Source organism: Coptis chinensis, chromosome 4, assembly GCF_015680905.1.
Source record: "Coptis chinensis isolate HL-2020 chromosome 4, ASM1568090v1, whole genome shotgun sequence".
NCBI classification, from domain to species: domain Eukaryota; kingdom Viridiplantae; phylum Streptophyta; class Magnoliopsida; order Ranunculales; family Ranunculaceae; genus Coptis; species Coptis chinensis.
Window position 1 is genome coordinate 83,978,623 of NC_141459.1, and position 18,835 is coordinate 83,997,457.

The window sequence follows — 18,835 nt, forward strand, 5'->3', positions numbered from 1 at the left end:
AGTCAAAGTATGTAGCCAAATTGAGACTTCTAGACCTATTTCATCATCGAAAGGGTATCAAACATTTATTATCATAAGAATCCCATAGTTGAAACTTAGAACACCATTTTATTTTTTTATTTTTTTCAAAAAGATTTTATTTTATTTTTTTAACAAAAATCATAAACATCAAAGAGAAATTTTTAAATTTCAACACCCCCAAACCTAAATGAAACATTGTCCCCAATATTGAAAACTAAGCCACCAGAATGACAATAATGATGTTAATAACAAAATGAACGTAAGCTTGGGAAGAGAGAAATTAAAACATTTTACCTTGTTTGATGCTTATTTACTAATCACATTTCCTGCCAATAAAATAAGAATGAAAGCACAAGGAAATGCAACTATACTACAATTACTATATATACAAGTGCACCCCCAAACCTAGAGTTTGGAATAGGTACAAAACTTTGGGTTGCCTCCCAAAAAGCGCCAAGGTTTACGTTGTCAGCCCGACGCAGCAGTGATCAAAGAGATGATCAATCCTTATAGATAGGATCTTCCAGAAGTACTTCCTCTACTTCTAGGGAACGTAACTCCAAAAATTGCTTCAAACGTTGACCACTAACTTTAAAAGTACTACCATCTTTTGGGTTCTTAACTGTGATTGCTCTATAAGGAGTGACATGTGTGACTATGAAAGGACCAGACCAACAAATTTTCAATTTCCCAAGGAACAAATGAAGATGGGAATTATACAGTAAAACTTTTTTACCAACGAAAAATTCCTTCCTCATGATTTGGTTATCGTGCACCCTTTTCATGTTGGCTTTGTACTTTTTAGAGAGGTCATATGCATCATTCCTAAGCTCCTCAAGCTTATTCAATTGCAACTTCCTATGGTCACTAGCCTTGACAAGGTCAAAATTAAGGATTTTTACGACCCAATAGGCTTTATACTCTAACTCTACAGGCAAATGACAAGGACTAGACGATAAGGTGACATACCAATGGGTGTTTTGAAAGTAGTTCTGTAGGCCAAAAGTGAATCAGGGAGTCTTAAACTCCAATATTTCCTATCTGATCGGACCATCTTTTCAAGGATTTGCTTAATTTCCCTATTGAAGACCTCGGCTCTGCCATTGGTCTGGGGGTGGTAAGGTAAATCAACCTTGTGAGTAACCCCATATTTCTTCACTAAACTTTCAAAAGCTTTGTTGTAAAAGTGTTTTCCCTCATCACTAATGATAGCACGGGGAGTACCAAATCTTGAAAAAATGTGTTCCCTTAGAAAATTGACAACAACTCTGTGGTCATTGGTCCTACATACAATAGCCTCAATCCATTTTAAGACATAGTCAACTGCCACTAAAATGTACTCAAAGCCATGGGAGTTAGGAAAAGGTCTCATAAAGTCAATACCCCACACATCGAAAACTTCCACAATCAGAATAGGGATAAGAGGCATCATATGCCTATGAGACATACGCCCTAGGTGTTGACATTTATTACATGATTGACAGTAAGTATGGGCATCATGAAACAATTTATGCCAATAAAATCCGCATTGCAACACTTTTGCAACGGTCTTTTTGGAGCCAAAATGACCACCACATGCATGATCATGAAAATATGAGAGAATAACTCTATGTTCCCACTCAGGAATGCATCTATGTATTATCTGGTCTGGACAACACTTAAAGAGGTAGGGTCATCCCAAACAAACTATTTGGTAGTGGCCAAAAACTTGGATCTATCATGCTTACTCCAATGATTGGGTAATTGAGTAGTGACAAGGAAGTTCACTATGTTAGCATACCATGGGGTTTGAGCAACAGCCATCAAGTGCTCATCAAGAAAACTCTCAGAAATAGGCCAATTATCAATGGACTCAATCACTAGCCTAGACAAATGATCGGCAACTACATTTTTAGTTCCTTTTTTATCACGAATCACAATATCAAACTCCTACAGCAACAAGATCCATCAGATTAACTGTGGTTTGGCATCCTTCTTAGAAAGAAGATGCCTTAAAGCTTCATGATCAGAGTAAACAATTACTTTGGAACCAATCAAATAGTGTCGAAACTTATCAAAAGCAAAAACAATTGCCAACAACTCTTTCTCGGTGGTTGAGTAGTTGAGTTGGGCATCATTGAGAGTTATACTAGTATAATAAATGACGTGAGGGAGTTTATCTACTTTTTGACCCAAAACTGCACCAACCGCGTAGTCAGAAGCATCACACATTAACTCAAAAAGGAGTAACCAGTTAGGTGGTCAGATAATAAGTGCAGTGGTCAAAGCATTTTTCAAATAGTAAAAAACTCTAATACAGGCCTCAGTGAAATCAAAAGGAGCATCCTTAGAAAATAAGTTACTTAGAGGCCTAGCAATTTGACTAAAGTCTTTTATGAACCAACGATAAAAACCAGCATGTCCTAAAAATGATCTAACATCTTTAACAAACTTGGGAATGGGTATAGTAGATATCACATCAATCTTAGACTTGTCAACTTGGATACCCTCACTAGAAACAACGTGACCCAAGACAATGCCTTTCTTCACCATGAAGTGGCATTTCTCCCAATTGAAGACTAAGTTTTTCTCCTCACATCTTTCTAAAACAAGACTCAGATAGTTCACACAATCATCAAAAGAAGAACCAAAGACAGAAAAGTCATCCACAAAAACTTCTAAAAACCTCTTCACTATGTCGAAAAAGATACTAACCATACACCTTTGAAAAGTCGCAGGTGCATTATAAAGCCCGAAATGCATGCGTCAATAAGCAAACATACTGAAAGGATAGGTAAAGGTAGTTTTTTCTTGGTCTTCTAGGGCTATAAAAATCTGAAAGTAACCTGAGAAACCATCTAAGAAACAATAAAAAAGCATGGCCTGCTAATCTATCCAACATCTGATCAATCAACGAGAGAGGGAAATGAACTTTTCTTTTTTGTGCATTAAGCTTCCTAAAATCAATGCACATTCTCCATCCAGTCTGAACTCTGGTAGGGCCTAACTCATTTTCATCATTTGGGACAACAGTTATCCCAAACTTCTTGGGTACAACTTATACAGGGCTAACCCACTGGCTATCTGAGATAGGGTAGATGATACCTACATGTACATCTAGGAGCTTTAAAACTTCAGCTAGGACTACTTCCTTCATGTGTGGGTTCAATCTCCTCTGAGGTTCTCTAGAAGTTTTAGAATTATCTTCTAAGTGAATTTTATGTTGAACCAGTAAAGGATTAATACCTTTGATATCATTAAGAGACCAACCAATGGCAGACTTATGCTTTTTCAAAACTTCAACTAACAAGACCTCTTGTTCAACTGACATATCAGAGGCAACAATAACAAGGTAAGTCTCATTGGGTCCTAAGAAAACATATTTGAGTTCAGCTAGCAAAGGTTTAAGTTCTGGGCTTATTGGTGAAGGAGTAGAATCAACCTTGGGCTCACTACTATAGGCTCAACTTTGGACTCAACACTGAAACTATTTCTGCCATAGGATAGTGGAGTGGTTCTACCTTAGCTTTCCAATGTTCTGTATCTAGGATAGGTACAAAGTCTAATAACTCATTCACAATACTAATGGATCCATCTATGTCAAAGTCACAAGCAAAATGGGTTAAACAGGCTTCTAATGGGTCTTCCACTTGTGGAGTAGGGACCAAACTATTGAGGAGAAAAACTTCACCAATATCCCCATCATCACTATTTTTTTTCATAAGGTGGAAGACATTCACATCTGCAGACATATTCTCAAAGGACATCTTCATCTCACCGTTTCTATAGTTTATCAAGGCATTGGCAATAGCTAGGAATGGTCGACCTAAAATGATTAGACTCTATTATCTATGGAATCATGAGTGTCTAGAACTATGAAGTCTACAGGGTAATAGAAGTCAGCTACTTTGACTAAAACGTCCTCAACTATACCACGTGGAATCTTAACAGATCGGTCTGCTAATTGCAAGGTGACTCTTGTGGGCTTTAAATCTTGTAGGCCCAACTCCTGATAAATAGAATAAGGTAACAAGTTGATACTAGCACCAAGATCTAATAGAGCATTTCCCTTGAACTTGTCTCCAATGTGGTAAGAGATTGTAGGGCTCCTAGGGTCCTTAAGCTTAACTAAGGTTTTCTGGTTGATTAAGGATGTGGCTTGAGCAGCAAGAAATGCTTGTTTGGGAACATGGGTGTTCCTCCTAATAGTGCACAAGTCTTTCACAAATTTTGTGAAGGATGGGATCTGCTAAATTGCGCTGAGAAAAGGAATATTAATGCTCACATTTTTTAAAACATTCATAATCTCATAAAACTGTTTATCCTTCTTATTTTGAACAAGTTGCTCTGGGAAAGGGGATTTTGGCACGACAATTCTAATCTGGGAATCTGACTTAGTATGGGAGTCATCTGGCTTTTGTTGTGGAGTTTTGGAACTCGGGGCTACAGTTGACTCAGTTTCTTGACTAGGTGGGGTTGGAGTAGTGGACTCACATGGTGTCCTAACCTGATTGTCAATTTGTCTCCCTGATCTTAGTGTGGTGACTGCTTTCATCTCCTTAGGAAAAGTATTTTCTTGAGAACTTGAAACTTCAAAGGCATTTTCCTTGGTGTTCCCCTTTGGGTTAGCCAATGGTTGACTTGGAAACGTTCCATTCTCTATGGTGGCTACAAGGTTAGTGAGTTGACTAATCTGGTTAGACTATTGGCTCACTTGTTATTCAAGCTTCTGGAAGGCTTCTTCCCATGGTTGTCTTTGTGGTTGTTGGGATGGAACATACTGGGAACTAGAAGTTGGGTTGTACTGGTTGTACAGGACTGGGTTCATCTGCTGGTTCATGGGGAATTAGTTCTATTGCCTACCCTGGTTGTTACTAGAAAAACCTACAAGTGGACCTAACTGTTGGTTTTTAATTAGGCAAATTTTGTCTCCAAGAGAAGTTAGGGTGGTTTCTCCAATCTTTGTTGTATGTTGGACTAAAAGCTACTGGGGGTGTTCTCCTAAAATCATTAAAGGCACAAACTTGTTCCATGGTGGACTCAGGCTGTTGAATAAAGATGGGACATGAATGGGTAGTGTGGTCTGGACCTGAACAAATTGTGCACGGAAAAGTGTTTGGTTCATTGTGCACACTCATCACGGGAACTAGAAGCAGATGACACTTGTTGACTCTGGGCCTTATTGGATATTAAGGCAAAAGCAGCAAATTGCTTAGTCAAACTGTTTAGACTATCCAACACAATTTTTAGCTCATCGGGGTCTCTCTTCACTTCGTACATACCTCCTCTCTTAGGTTCACTAGTCTGTCTCTCGTAGATTAGGGTGGTACTAGTACTAATACCCCACTATTGTGAATCCTCAGCTAAGTCTTTGAGGAATGTGAATGCCTCTGATCCGGTCAAGTAAGTGAACTTGCCTTTGTGCATGGATTGGATCATTTGGCATTGATCTTGCAAAAATCCTTTAGTGAAAAATTGAACTAATTGCCACTTTTCATAACCATGGTGGGGACATTTCAAAAGGAGAGTGTAAAAGCGGTCCCAACACTCATAGTAATGCTCGTTCTCAGCTTGCTTAAAATCCATTATCGCCGCTCTCATCACATTAGTTTTCGAAATGGGATAAAATTGTCCCATGAACTTTTTCAACAATTCATCCCAGATGCTAATGGGCTTATCCGGGAAAGAATTAAGCCACAAAAGGGCTTTGTTCGAAAGGGAGAATGAAAAAAAACCTCAACTTCACATTGTTCTCATCCAAATTTTGATTTTTAAAAGTACCACAAATGTTGAGAAAGTTGATTATATGGGCATATGGATCTTCATTATCCAAGCCATGAAACTGGCACTGAGCAAGCATATAAATGATGGGCGGTCTAATTAATCTCAAATTGAGCCGCCTCCATGGGTGGGTAATTGATGCTTGAGGGTGGGTTTGAAGCAATAGGAGCAAAGTAGTCCCTTAGTTGCTTTTCAGCTGGTTGATTATTTGCAACCATGGTGAATGGTCTTGGGCTGACTGGTGGAGAGAAACTTACGATTGTTGGAGAAAGGGGTGGGTTTCGCTCAGACTTACCGTATGTAGTCCAAGATCGAGTTAGTCATTTGTTAACTCGTTCCTAACGAGGCATAAATGAATGCAAAATCTAACCTAGATGCACATACACTTCCTATCAAACAATTTTTTTTTTTTTTTTTTTTTTTTTTTTGCACAATACAAATGCAAAACAAAATGCAATAAATCCTAAAGTCTGACTTAAAGGGTCTACACTTTAATCTCCGTAAAGGGAGTTTGTCTTCCTACCAAGAGCAGGGGTGTCGCCTGGGCTTTACGACTATGAATAACTGCTCACATCCATAAGGTGGTCAATGGTAACTCCAGTGGGGCAATGCGTACTCTAAGTTCACTAAACTTTCCGCATTCCACTCAAATTTTCTGGCGGTTGCACCAGTAGTCACCGAAGTGAAACCATGTGTTCCAAGAACTTGAAAAATGTTTACAGTCAACAGTGGGTTGTTCCCAGCACTCTACCATTTAGTTGGGGTCCTATGAACACCGATCTAATTATTTGGCTCTAATCTTGGTCAAATTTTAAGTCCAGGTGCAAAACTCAAACAAGTCAGAATTAGGTGATCACTTGTAGGCTGGGTCTACCTTTAATCAGATTTGAAATGTAAATTGACACGCGGAATTTAAAACACCAGCACACAATATACATTCGAACACACAGAGAACTCCTCTGACAGGGGATTCAAGGAGGGCTTAAAAATTGTACCTCCTTTGCTTAAATCCTTATGCTTTCCTTCCCCGTATATATATTACCTAATTTGCAACTGGAAAATCAACTCTTTCACCTCTTTTTCTTCACACTTCAAGACGGCAGGGACTCCATTTGATTTAGACAAATCCTTTGAATATTTAATTCCATCGTCTAGAACTTGTCAATCAACAAAAATTGCAAAATAATCAAAAAAATATAATTAGAATAGCGGTAAGTGAGGTATCGATCCACATCTTGAAGTGAATAAATGGGGGAGAAAAGATTTCATAAACCAATAGCTAACTTGGTGATTAATATTAAAACAATTGCTGAGGATTTCTAATTTCTTACCTAAACTAAAAATAAAAGTAACTTGTAAGGAAATAATGACTAACTAAATTCATTAATTTTCAAAGATCAATTTATCAAAACCCTTAGTAGAAAGTTACTAACTCACCAACAATTCTTGTATTTTATTTTTATACTTTTTGTTAAATTTTTCCGAAACTTTACTAAATCTTAAACGCTAGTTCTAGCAATTAGTGAAAAATATAACTTTAAGAACATAATAAAACATCTCAATATTAAATTCAGTCCTCTATTCTCTTTGACTCCAAATGAGGAATTTTTAGGCATTCAATGTCCACAATAAGAAGTACAAAAAATCCCAAAAAATCCCTTAATAACTAATAAAGTTGAGTCTAAAAGATTTTTAACAAAAAGAATAAACTAACAATGGAAAATATCCCGTATTTTTCACGGTGATAGAAACCATGCACATTTAACCTTGGTGCAAAATCAATTAAAAAGAGATATCACTAGATTTCATCAAAAACACATATAGTGGAGATTCTAAAAAATATAACAAAAACAAAACAACAAGAATTTCATGAAGAGCTTTCACTTTCCACCATGGGGTGGAAGCTTAGCCCTCCATGCTATTAATTAACATGAAAGAATAATTAAAGACAAGAGATAGAGTGAAAATTGAAACCACCTTTATTGCTTTGATGTTGATTTTCGAAAAATTACACATTCAAGAGTACTCTTCCTCACTAATTAAATGAACTAAAACTACAAAACAAAATTTCTACTACTTAGATACTAGAATGGAGATAGAATAAATGTCAAATGGGTCTGACGTCAATGCCAATTCTCTTCTCTATTTATAGCTTCCACAAAGCAGATCTTGGTGCATATAATATATTCACACAAAATAGAAATAATCTTTGGGATATGAGAATAAAATATAAGATAAAAGAATTTAGGAAATGGAATATAGAAGAGATATTATCAAGGCATGATGAGGGAAGGAAATATAAATTGGTAATCAAATAAAGGATAAAATGGAATGATATGGTTTTGAATTAGGAATGGAGTGATTGGCAAGAATATGGAGGATATGGGGGAATATATATGGTGGCAAAAATATAAGGTATTAAGGAATGATTTGATATGATAAAATTAAGGGAATAAATTATTAATGGAAATGAGGATATTTAATGGGGTGAAAATGGTAAGGATATATAGTGGTAGTTGTGATTATCCTTTTTTTATTTCCTTCCATAATTATCAATTCTCTAACATTTCCTTCCATTCTTCATAGCATAATTTATTCCATGAGCTATCACTTATTGATTCTTTAAATGATCATCTTTGGTTCATGGGCTCGAGCTTTGATTGGCCTTTGACCAACATCTTTATTTCCTACAAAAAAATATTAAACTAAATTAATAAAACATATTTTGCATGGGACTTTTCCAAAGACATGCACATATATGCAAAGAAACCTTTATGACCAAAAAAATGTGCATAATGCCATGGAATAATGCAAATGTATATTTTTATGTTAAAAATATGCAATTAAGCATAAATGATATTATAAAGTGCCTATAAAACTATATATAAAATATACAATTTTAGGCACTTATCATCACCGACATCTGATATGGAGATGCAGTCGAAGAAAACTGAGATTACTGATCTGAGGGCTCGTCTTGAAGAAGTGGAAGCCGGTAATAACATTATTCATGCAAACCTTCATGCAGCTGAAGTAGCGAGGATGAAGGCGATGAAAGAAGTTGTTGACAATCATTTTCAGCAGAATACTGACAAGATGTTGCATGGTGAGCTAAGAAAGATGTACAACTCGCTAGAACTGGAGTTGAGGCGATCGAAAGAGGACTTGGAGCTGGCAAGGGATGATGTGAGCAAGTATCAGAAGCTGGCGGAGAATCATACATTAAAGTGGAACCGTCTGGCTAGCTATCTTGCTGATGGGAAGCTGGTGTTGGAGCAGGGTGCAGAGGTTGAGGCGATATCGAAAAGTGATAAGGATGCCAGTGTGGGTGACTTAAAGGAGGGAGAGCGTGGTGGTGAGGCAGAAGTGTCTTCCGCGGCTGCCGTAGATGCTGTTTCGACGACTTGGAAGGGAAAAGTTGTCATTGATTATGATGTTCCTCTTGATGGGACAAGTGTTGTGGTGACGAATGTGGTGACTAAACAAGCGACGGGCGAGGTTATTACTGTTGAGGTGGCTGGTGAGGATGCGGGGACAAATATTGGTGGTGTTGAAGCGGGACTCGTGTAACGTGTGTAAGTTGGTCATATGTGTTGGTGAGGACTTTACTTAAGTGTCGTGGCTTTTAGTGGCATGACACAATAGAGTGTGCCATGCGCAGCTCGACTATTTATTTTGTTTGATGGTTGTGTTGTAGAAATAGTGAGTTGTTTTCCACTTGGGAAGGCCCAGTGGGACTCGTTATAGGATGAACTTGTGTTATAGATTAATGATTCGTTTGAAAATGCATTTTTGATTTCTATCTTGTCTTCATGTGATCTGCATAGCATTTGGTGTGTATGCATAAGGAAAATTGGTATAGATTTAGACTTAGAATCTTGCTATATTTGTGTTGAATGTATATGAACTTCTTGGGAATGGCTGTTTTTAGGAAGTGTAACTGTCTCTCGACACTTGGACGTTTTTAATGCGCAAATTACGCGTAACTTGACTTAGCAAGCGCACGTGAGAGGTGTCATCTAGGTGGAGGTGAGATATCCTTGTAAGGTGAATGACCATAGATGGTATGCAGAGATATAGGAATCAAGATAGTTGGACTGGACATATGTGGTGTGCTTCACCAGAGCAGATGTCTTGTTGTGTGCTTCACCAGGGCAAGTGAGGCTGCCATGGTGGTTGAGATTGCGTGGATCCCACGAGGAAGAGATGTTTAAAGATTGATCGACCATTGAGTTGGTGCTTTAACTGCATCATCGATCCTTGATCAAGTGCCTTAGATGTCTGGCTCACCCTGTGGTATTAGTGATCCGCATGAAGGGATCGACTGTGCGTGGGGGCGAGTGAATCTTCCAACTGTGGTGAAACCTCACTTTTTGGGTGTTGTGGTGGTTTTTGTGGGGATGATGTCACATTACGCTAGCTTGTTGTGCATGCATGGGCTGTGTGGTTATCCCTGCTCTCCTTGGTTTTGTTCTTCAGGGGTGAATCTAGTCATTTTCTTTAGCAGCGGTGGTCACCAGGTGGTGGTCATGCTCGTCTTATGCTGGCTTTGAATCGCTCAATTACCTCGGGGGATTGGTCACGGCATGTATGCGTTAGGAAGATAGAGAAGAGGCAGTCGCATGCCCTGAAAAAGTTATTGTTAGACTTATTGTAGGTGAAGTTTTAGTAGTGGTGATGAGTATCTTCAAAGTGGTTGAAGTGAGGTTCACCATAGATTGTTTAGAGTTTGAATGGTTGGGAGTTTTAGAAGAAAGGAAGGTAGGATCTTTAGTTTAGGACTTGTATTGGTTAACTAGTTGATGAAGAACATTGAAAAGCTTAAGTTGTTTGATGATTGAAAGAACATAAACTTGAAAGACATGAAATGAAATAATTGAATTAAAGAAGAACAACAAAGAAAGATGATTGATTAATTGAATAACAAAAGCAAATAACAAGATTGAAATGAAGAACAATAAAGTAAATGACTTGAATGAAAAAAAAACTATAAATTAAATCTACATGACACTAGAATAAGTCTAAGTGTATTCTCTCTCCCTAACTTTTAGTTCTTATACCCCTACTTTATACAAATGACTGATTTGCCCTTCTCCATTACATTTGAGACACCTCACCATTTGCTTTATGCTTTTGCTTTTTGATTTCTTCTTGATGATAAACATAAAAATAGTAGAATCCTAAATATTAATGTTAACAACACTAATACGTAATCCTACCGTTCTTACGTTTAAATCAATTCTTCTTACTCTCAAAACATAATCATGCAATATAATGAGTAAGGATTCATTCCACTCTTAACTGTCTAGACTTAAATTGAATTCAACTAATCAAACCCAAAAGGAACAATGGTGAGAGTAATGATTTGATGTGAAATTTCTATACTACCATTCCCAACACAAGAACAATAATAAGAACATGTCATTATGGAATAAGTAATTAACTTTATAAATCTAATAGAACAATAAGAACAAGACATGATTGAATGAATAACAACTACTTATTAATCTAATGAACAATAAAAACAATGATTCAATACTCAAGAAATAAACTAATTAATTAATGTAAAACTAAATAATGTAAAACTAGATCTGGATCTAAAAACTAATCTCTAATGGCTACTTTCTACCTAACCTAATTTAACTACCTAACCTCCCTCCTTAAACAAAGAGTCAAACTTTTGTTTTTATACTTTCAGATCCAAAAATCGTGCATGGGCTTGGAGCCATGTTTTGGGCCAGAAAATCGGGCCCAAAACCCAATTTCTTTAGTCCAAAATGGGCTCTTCAGCTGCAGTTGGGTTTGATAGATATTTTGTCCACTTTTGCTCCTCTGATTAAGTCAAGGATTAGAGCATTGGAAAGCTCTTTCCGAGCCGGTCGTTTTGACATAAGATACTCCCAATTCCGAGGTCTGAGTCCAAAGATACGGCCTTCGGAAGTTCTGCTGACTTGTGCATTGTTTCTGCCCGTGTTGACTTTTCAGCTTTTGACCGGGCTTTACAAAGGCTTTGTCTCCTTGAATCTTGGCCTTTATTCACAGAACTCCTTAGCAACCGACCTTTGCTCCTTTATCTCGCTAAAGTGGCACATTTCTACACATACTGGACTTTGAAGCCTGAAATGCATAAAACACGTGTCGATTTAACTCTTAATTATTACTCACATAATTGGTCTAAAAGTATAATGGTTAAGGGGTTAAAACTACAGTTTTGGGCTCTTATCAAACCACCCCCAAACAGCATTTTGCTTGTCCTCAAGCAAAGATGAGAAATTAGAATAAGTGACCAAAAATGGAGTTGTATCTACTCGCTTTTCTTTGAGTCGCGATTGCATTGACCATATGCAACAAGGCCTTAAACCACTAGGAATTCCCTAGTGGACGAGTTATAGCCTCGTGAGAGTTTTCTAGTGAAGGTACTCACAAACTTCATCTATACTACAACGACTAAGAAATAAAACTATTGTTTCCTTATTTATGTCTCAATTATCTATACATCTCACTAGCAATGAATAGAGAATAATCATGTCGAAACCTAAGCTAATATATGCATAATAATCAATCATCTACGAATAAATAAATATACAATGAGTAATCCTATGAAATGCAGTAACAGGTCCGTTTCTGAAACTTTGGAATAGCGTCCTTAAGTAGGTTCTCACATAAAAGTCAAGACAAAAATCACTCTGATTTTTCCACTCAAGTTTTGCTACTCCATTGTTCAAATGGCATACTTTTACCTTACAATCTCAATGACACACAAGGAAGCCGAAGTTGATCAAACACATCTGCCACTTACTATCCCACTAACCTATTCCTAATTGAGTTAGAGGTCTTTATTAGGTGTTGCGGGGATTAGGAGATGGTTTAAGAATGAAGGAAACGGATATTCAAAAAGACAAGTCTGAGATAATAGGGTCTTCATATTACGTAACTAGAGCTTCTACACTTTGTTTCCATCCTTAGCCTTTTTCTTTTGGCTTTTCGACTCCTTTTATTCTATTTTTGGAGTTTTTATTTTATTTCTATTTTTCTTTTTCTTTTCTTTTCTTTTCTTTGGATGGAAACTTCTTTTCTTTTTCTTTTCTGAAGCAACTAACTAATTTCTATTTACACAAGTTTTTCTCTTCTCTTTTCTTCACTCATCATATTCTCAGACTTATTCTAAAATGGGTAGGTTGATTTTTTTTTTTTTTTTTTTTTTTGTTTTGTTTTTGTAACAGGGTAAAGGAATTGTGGTTTATGGAAGGGCTAATGAAAGGCTCAGTGGGCCGACTAGCGGAAAATATACTTAGGTCAGAATTTCTAGCTATATCGATCCAAAAAGGGCCTAAATTCTCTTTTAGGACATGGTATAGTGATCAAGCAAGTAGACGTGTGATTTCTCTATTCGGAATATACTTCTCCCTTGTGTCATTTCTCAAATGTTTCACTCATATAAGACTTTAGGCTATATTCTCACAGGATTTGTAGAATAAGTACTCTAGCCTAGATTTCCAGAAACTTATTTGCCAAACAATCATAGATACTCATGTAATATATTTATAGATAGATGCAAAGATTATTACCTACATATTAACCTAAGTTTCTAAAAACTATTCTAATGCAAAAGCTACGTGAGACTTCTAGATTATTAAGAGCATAGAGAAAGAAACAATACCAATATTCCTAAGTGTATAGCATAAACTTTTTATTTTTATTATTTTTAAGACAAATAATACGTAATATACAACCTAATATGTGCTTAACATTTACATCGTGTTTCTATTTCTATACATCATGCTTAACATTATGTAACTAACTAATTTTTATAATTTTTAACATTTTATAAATAAAAGTGCGTAATTTACATCCTAAAAGTGTCTAATTTTTGCAAATGTTTCTATCCCACCCCCAAACAATCGAACGCTTTGTCCTCAAAGTGTAAAGAGATAAGGAAAGAATTTACCATAGAAACGTGGCAAAAATTGGCGATGCATTTGTAAATGAAATATTGTAAAGATGATATGATAATATGAAGCACAATTAAACCGGGTAATGCATTAACTAACACAAACTCTACTGGAGTAAACATGACAGGCTTTGGGTGGCAACATGATTTGAAATGAATACCAAAATATGCCACCCCCAAACAAAATTGGAAAACTCTTTTTAAGTTTGAAAATACGCCACCCCCAAACAAAATACTCCAGAAAGTTGGTATTGTATGAAAACTTGGGTCTTTTAAAGTCAGATTCCCTAGACTTACTAATATATGTTTATGTTTTTATTTTATTTAGTTTTTATATGTTTGATTTTTAGAAAAACAAAACAAATTTACGATAAAGAAATAAAAATGAAACTCACTCCATAGAGAAGCACTACTCAATCCACGAGAAAAAGTGCAAGAGATAAATGCGTGAGTCACATGAAACGTAGACTAAGAATCCGACACTTACAACCACTCACTCCAAAAGGAGGGTCCGGTTGCCTTAATGGTGCACTCCCATAACATAAGATTGGAATGGAGTACACCAAAGAATAAAATGAGTCTTTTATAGTCAGATACTCGAGACTTTATCTAATATATATGTATTAAAATGCAGTTTACCATATATCAACAATCGAAAAAGTTGTGGGTCTTTCCACAAATAATTAACATGGAATGCACCATCAAACAGAATTAAGCACCAAGATTTCCTATGACATAGCTTAGTGGAATGAAAGCAAAGCCTTATAGATCTAAAACCTAATCGAGCATACAGTTTCTTCTTTGTCCTCCTACGAAGGGGATGCCAAGTAAATGAACATGAGAAAATTGATGGTTATGGAAGATACGTAGGATGTGGATAATTTTGAGAAAGAAAAAATGGAAAAAATGAAAAAGTGTGAGGTGGCTTGTCCTTGGGTGTTACTTCTTCACCAGTTGGTTTTAGATAGTTATGAAGCATAGGAGAAATGCCAAGGTCAAGTACAAACTCAATGGTTCTTTGAAAAGGTAGAGGGCGAGGAACATTCGTGATGGAAGGTGAATGAGTGACATGAGGATGTGAGGTGGGTGAATGGTGTTCAACTAGTGTTCTTAGGTCTATATCATCAGAGGCCTTGAGATATGCAAGACATTCCTCAATAGGTGGGTAAGAAAAATCACTGGGATAGAAGGCGAAAAATTCTTCTTCCGTCATGGCGTCAAGAGATGAATGGATGTCAATAGGAGAGAACTCGCGAGGCGGCAAAGAAGGGTTGCAAAAGAGTCGAAGGAAATCCTCCTTGACGTTATCTACGTCTAGGGAGTAGAAATTGTGATCCTTGTCTTCTTCCATAAGAGGGGTATCTACTAGTGTGGGGACTAAAGTGTCAGCCGCACTAATGTGAGGTACAAAACTCTTAATGGACTTCACTTCCCCTTCTACAGGCAAACCTAGTTGTCCCTGTTTTTGTCTAAACATGTTAACTTCTACAGAAAGATTTCCAAAAGAAAGAGTCATTGAGCCATCCCGACAATTAATTTGGGCATTGGCGGTTGCCAAGAAAGGATGCCCTAAGATGATGGGAATGGAATCATGAGCAACTTCTGTGTCAAGAATAACAAAGTCGGCTGGATAGTAAAAATCCTAAACTTTAACGAGAATATTTTCAACTACACCCTTGGGATACTTAATAGAACGATCGGCTAACTGCAAAGTCATTTTGGTTGGTTGAAGTTTTGTTAGACCTAGTTGTTTATATAAATAAAAGGGAGTAAGTTAACACTTCGCCCCGTCTAATAAAAAGCAGTTGTTATGAAGGTATCACCTAAGGTGCATTGTACATAGGGATCTACCGGGTCCTTGTACTTAACAATTCCGTTATGTTCGGATAAAAGAGGGATATTGTTCGGTTAAGAATGCTTCGGGGGTATGTTGGTTTTCCTCTTCTTGGTGCACAACTCTTTTTAGAAACTTAAGCGTGTCCAGGTAGACTTTTTATAGCTTCTAGAAAAGGTAGGTTTATAGTCAAATTTTTAAACACTTCCCTAATCTCATCAAAATTCTCGTCCTTTTTAAACATAACTAGTCTTTGGGGATATGGTGCTTTATCGCTATTTTTAGCAGAAGGGATAAAAGTATTATTAGTCTTTGCTTTATCTCTAGCCGTTTTCCATCTAGGTGTCCATATTGAAACCTCTACAGGTGTAGGGTCTTCACTTTCTATTATTGGGTCTTGTAATGTTTTCCCTTTTGGTTGTGGTTTAACTGGTACTTCTACAGTTGTAGGGTCTTCAGTTTCTATTATAGTATTTGGTATGGTATTATTTTTAGTTTGTGGGTAATCTTTAGGCATAGTCACTTGGTTATCAACTACTCGCCCTAAACGAAGGGTAGTGACTGCCTGTAGGTCCCCTTGGTTTATATTACCATTCTGATAAAATCTTTTTTTATTTCAAAGGCGGTGTTTGTTGACTTAGGATTAGGCACTGCTTGACTTGGAAACACGCCGGTTTGGTTATTATTTTGGTTAGAAGACATGTCAATAACCTTTTGGCACAAAGACTGCATCATTTGCATCGTTTGTTTCATCATATTAGAGTCTTGATCATGCTGATCTTTCATCAAGTTGGAGTTTTATTGCATAATTTGATTTTGTTTCTCCAACACGGTCACTACTACTTTGTCTGTAGATGGTTATATTGGAATTAAAGCTTGTTGAGCGTTCATGTCTTGATGTTGATAGTTCTGGGTTATGGGTACTAAACCTCTATTCTGGTCACCTAAGTTCCCTTGTCCTTGATGTTGAGTTAACTGGTTGAAGTGTGATGGTTGTGGTGGTGTTTGTGCATAGACAAGAGGACAATAAAAGTCGGAATGCTCAAGACTACAACATACATTACAACGAGTAGAGTTAATGTTCATGACTTGAGTGGGTTGTTGTTGAACAGAGATGGCATCTACCTTTTTAGTGAGGGCATCGATAAGAGTTTTAAGGTCGGGATCATATTTAACCTCAAGAGAAGAAGGAGAGGAGCGGGAGGAATCATTACCTCCCCAATTGTTATTCTTCTTAGATTGATCTTCTAAGAATTTATAAGCCTCCAAGGCTCCTTTACTAAGAAAACTACCCCCAGTCATGATATCTAGAACTTCCTTATGATAATGTGAAAGCCCCTTGAAGAAAGCACGAACAAAGCGTGTCTTTTCGCAAGATTATGATGGTATTCAATGAGAAGATCATTGAAACGATTCCGACCTCCTCAAAAGGATTCATGAGGATTAAAGAAATGAATCTTGTGAAGCATTTCATCCGCCTTCATTGGTAGGTAAAACTGTTCCATGAACAATTGAACAAGTTGAGCCCATGAGTCCACAGAGTTTGGCGTTTGGGCAGTTAACCAAGACGCCACCTTATCGACTAAGGTGAAAGGGAATACCCCGGTTTAATTTGTTCCGCACCAACCGTGGGATGGTGGAATGTTGTTAGGACTTGTTCAATCCCACGATGTCTTGATAAGGTTTTTCATGGTCTAAACCATGAAAAATGGGTAACAAATTAAAAATATTTGGGGGGATTCGGAAATCCCCCACTGGGTCTGCTAGAATGATGCAAGATTTGGGGCTATCGCTCAAGGCTTTGTAGAAGTTAGAGAGAGGAGTCTCTCTTTTCTTCACCATTATATCGGGTGGTGTGTGTGAAATTCTTAGATATAGGCGTGGTATTTATGTCTACTAAAAAACAAGCCTGATTATACTAGAATTAAAACTCCTCGGACAAAAGAAACGAGGAGTGGAAAAAGGGAATACCTGATTAAGTCCTTGCTTAAACTTATAAATAGCGTCTTGTTCACGCGTGTTTAGTGTATATAACAAGTTAGAACACTGAAAAACTTGAAAATTGAAAATTTGAATCAAACCTGCGGAAATCCGGCAAAATCAGCTGAGGGCGCAGGTGCGCTTCACTTGGGCACAGGTGCGCTCAGTGCAAATTCAAGTTCCAGTGTTTTGAGCGCGGGTCGCGCTCAACTTCCAGTGTTTTGAGGGCAGGTGCGCTTGCTTAGGGCGCGGGTCCGCCTCAGGGTTTTCGAGGTTTAGGCCTTTTATCGTACTCTAAAAAATTTGAAATTTTTACAGTAATTTGCTATGACGTCTATCAAGTATCTTGTAAAATTTCAGATCAATTGAAGCTATGAAAGTCCCTCTACTGCCCTGAAAAGTTTGTGAAATAGTTTTCGGACACAATACAAACAACCGAATGGTTAACCCATCAAAACAAAGCCAAAAATTTCCACATTTTTACTGGAGACTCCTGACAGATCCTACTTGTTTCTGTAAAACATTTAGAGCAATTGGAGTTCTACAACCTCTCCTTATCGGCTGGTATTCCAGATATTAAGTGTTTGCAACACTATAGAAACACACTGGAAACACTCTACTATTTAGGAGGTCAAAACAAATCAAAAACTAGTCAAATTTTTACTACAAACTCCTGACATAGGATAGATACTCCTGTAAAAATTATAGAAATTGTAGAACTCTCTAAGTAACCTTTACTCGTCTGTTTTTAAGAACATACGGTTGTGAAAACTGAAATGCAGCACTGTAAAGATTGTATTTTTTTCACAAGGTAAACCAACTTTGAAAACTCTGAAAATATTCTAGTAAATCAACAACACATTAAATATTATGTCTGAAAATTTTTAGAATTTTTGAAAATTTAGAAATACCATCACCGCAGTGTTTTTCTCTGTGAATCCGCAGCCCCTATGCCTAAAATAGTGAACAGTTCCGAAAATTCAAGAAATAATAATGAAAAATTAAAAGGGTGGGTGGGTAGAGAATGGGGGATTGCCCCTTGGATTCAAGCAATTGAATTCTTGTCTTGAATGAGATTAAGATGGTAGCGTCGCCATTTGATAAACATAAAAATAGTAGAATCCTAAATATTAATGTTAACAACACTAATAATAATCCTACCGCTTCTTACGCTTAAATCAATTCTTCTTACTCTCAAAACATAATCATGCAATATAATGAGTAAGGATTCGTTCCACTCTTAACTGTCTAGACTTAAATTGAATTCAACTAATCAAACCCAAAAGGAA

The 18,835-nt window shown here is 37.0% G+C and overlaps 1 protein-coding gene across 1 annotated transcript; it reads right to left on the reverse strand.

Annotated features, from left to right (window-relative positions):
* Positions 1-521: 521 nt before the first annotated feature.
* LOC147505216 (uncharacterized) lies at positions 522-4,555 on the reverse strand. Its single transcript, XM_086605495.1, has 8 exons — positions 4,298-4,555; positions 3,934-4,246; positions 3,247-3,369; positions 2,319-2,693; positions 2,044-2,198; positions 1,802-1,950; positions 1,154-1,304; positions 522-1,013 (listed from the first exon to the last, which is right to left on the reverse strand). Exons 1-8 carry the CDS (start codon positions 4,553-4,555, stop codon positions 522-524), a joined length of 2,016 nt encoding a protein of 671 aa, XP_086461621.1.
* Positions 4,556-18,835: the final 14,280 nt, after the last annotated feature.

Bases quoted from the DNA above. Each gene is read 5' to 3' on its own strand.
- LOC147505216 (XM_086605495.1), bottom strand. From the start codon at position 4,555: ATGAAAGCAGTCACCACACTAAGATCAGGGAGACAAATTGACAATCAG. The intron at 3,370-3,933 runs GTATAGTTGAGG...ATGTTTTCTTAG, and splicing joins ATCTGTTAAGATTCCACGTG to GACCCAATGAGACTTACCTT. The intron at 1,014-1,153 runs GTTGATTTACCT...TTTGGCCTACAG, and splicing joins AATATGGGGTTACTCACAAG to AACTACTTTCAAAACACCCA.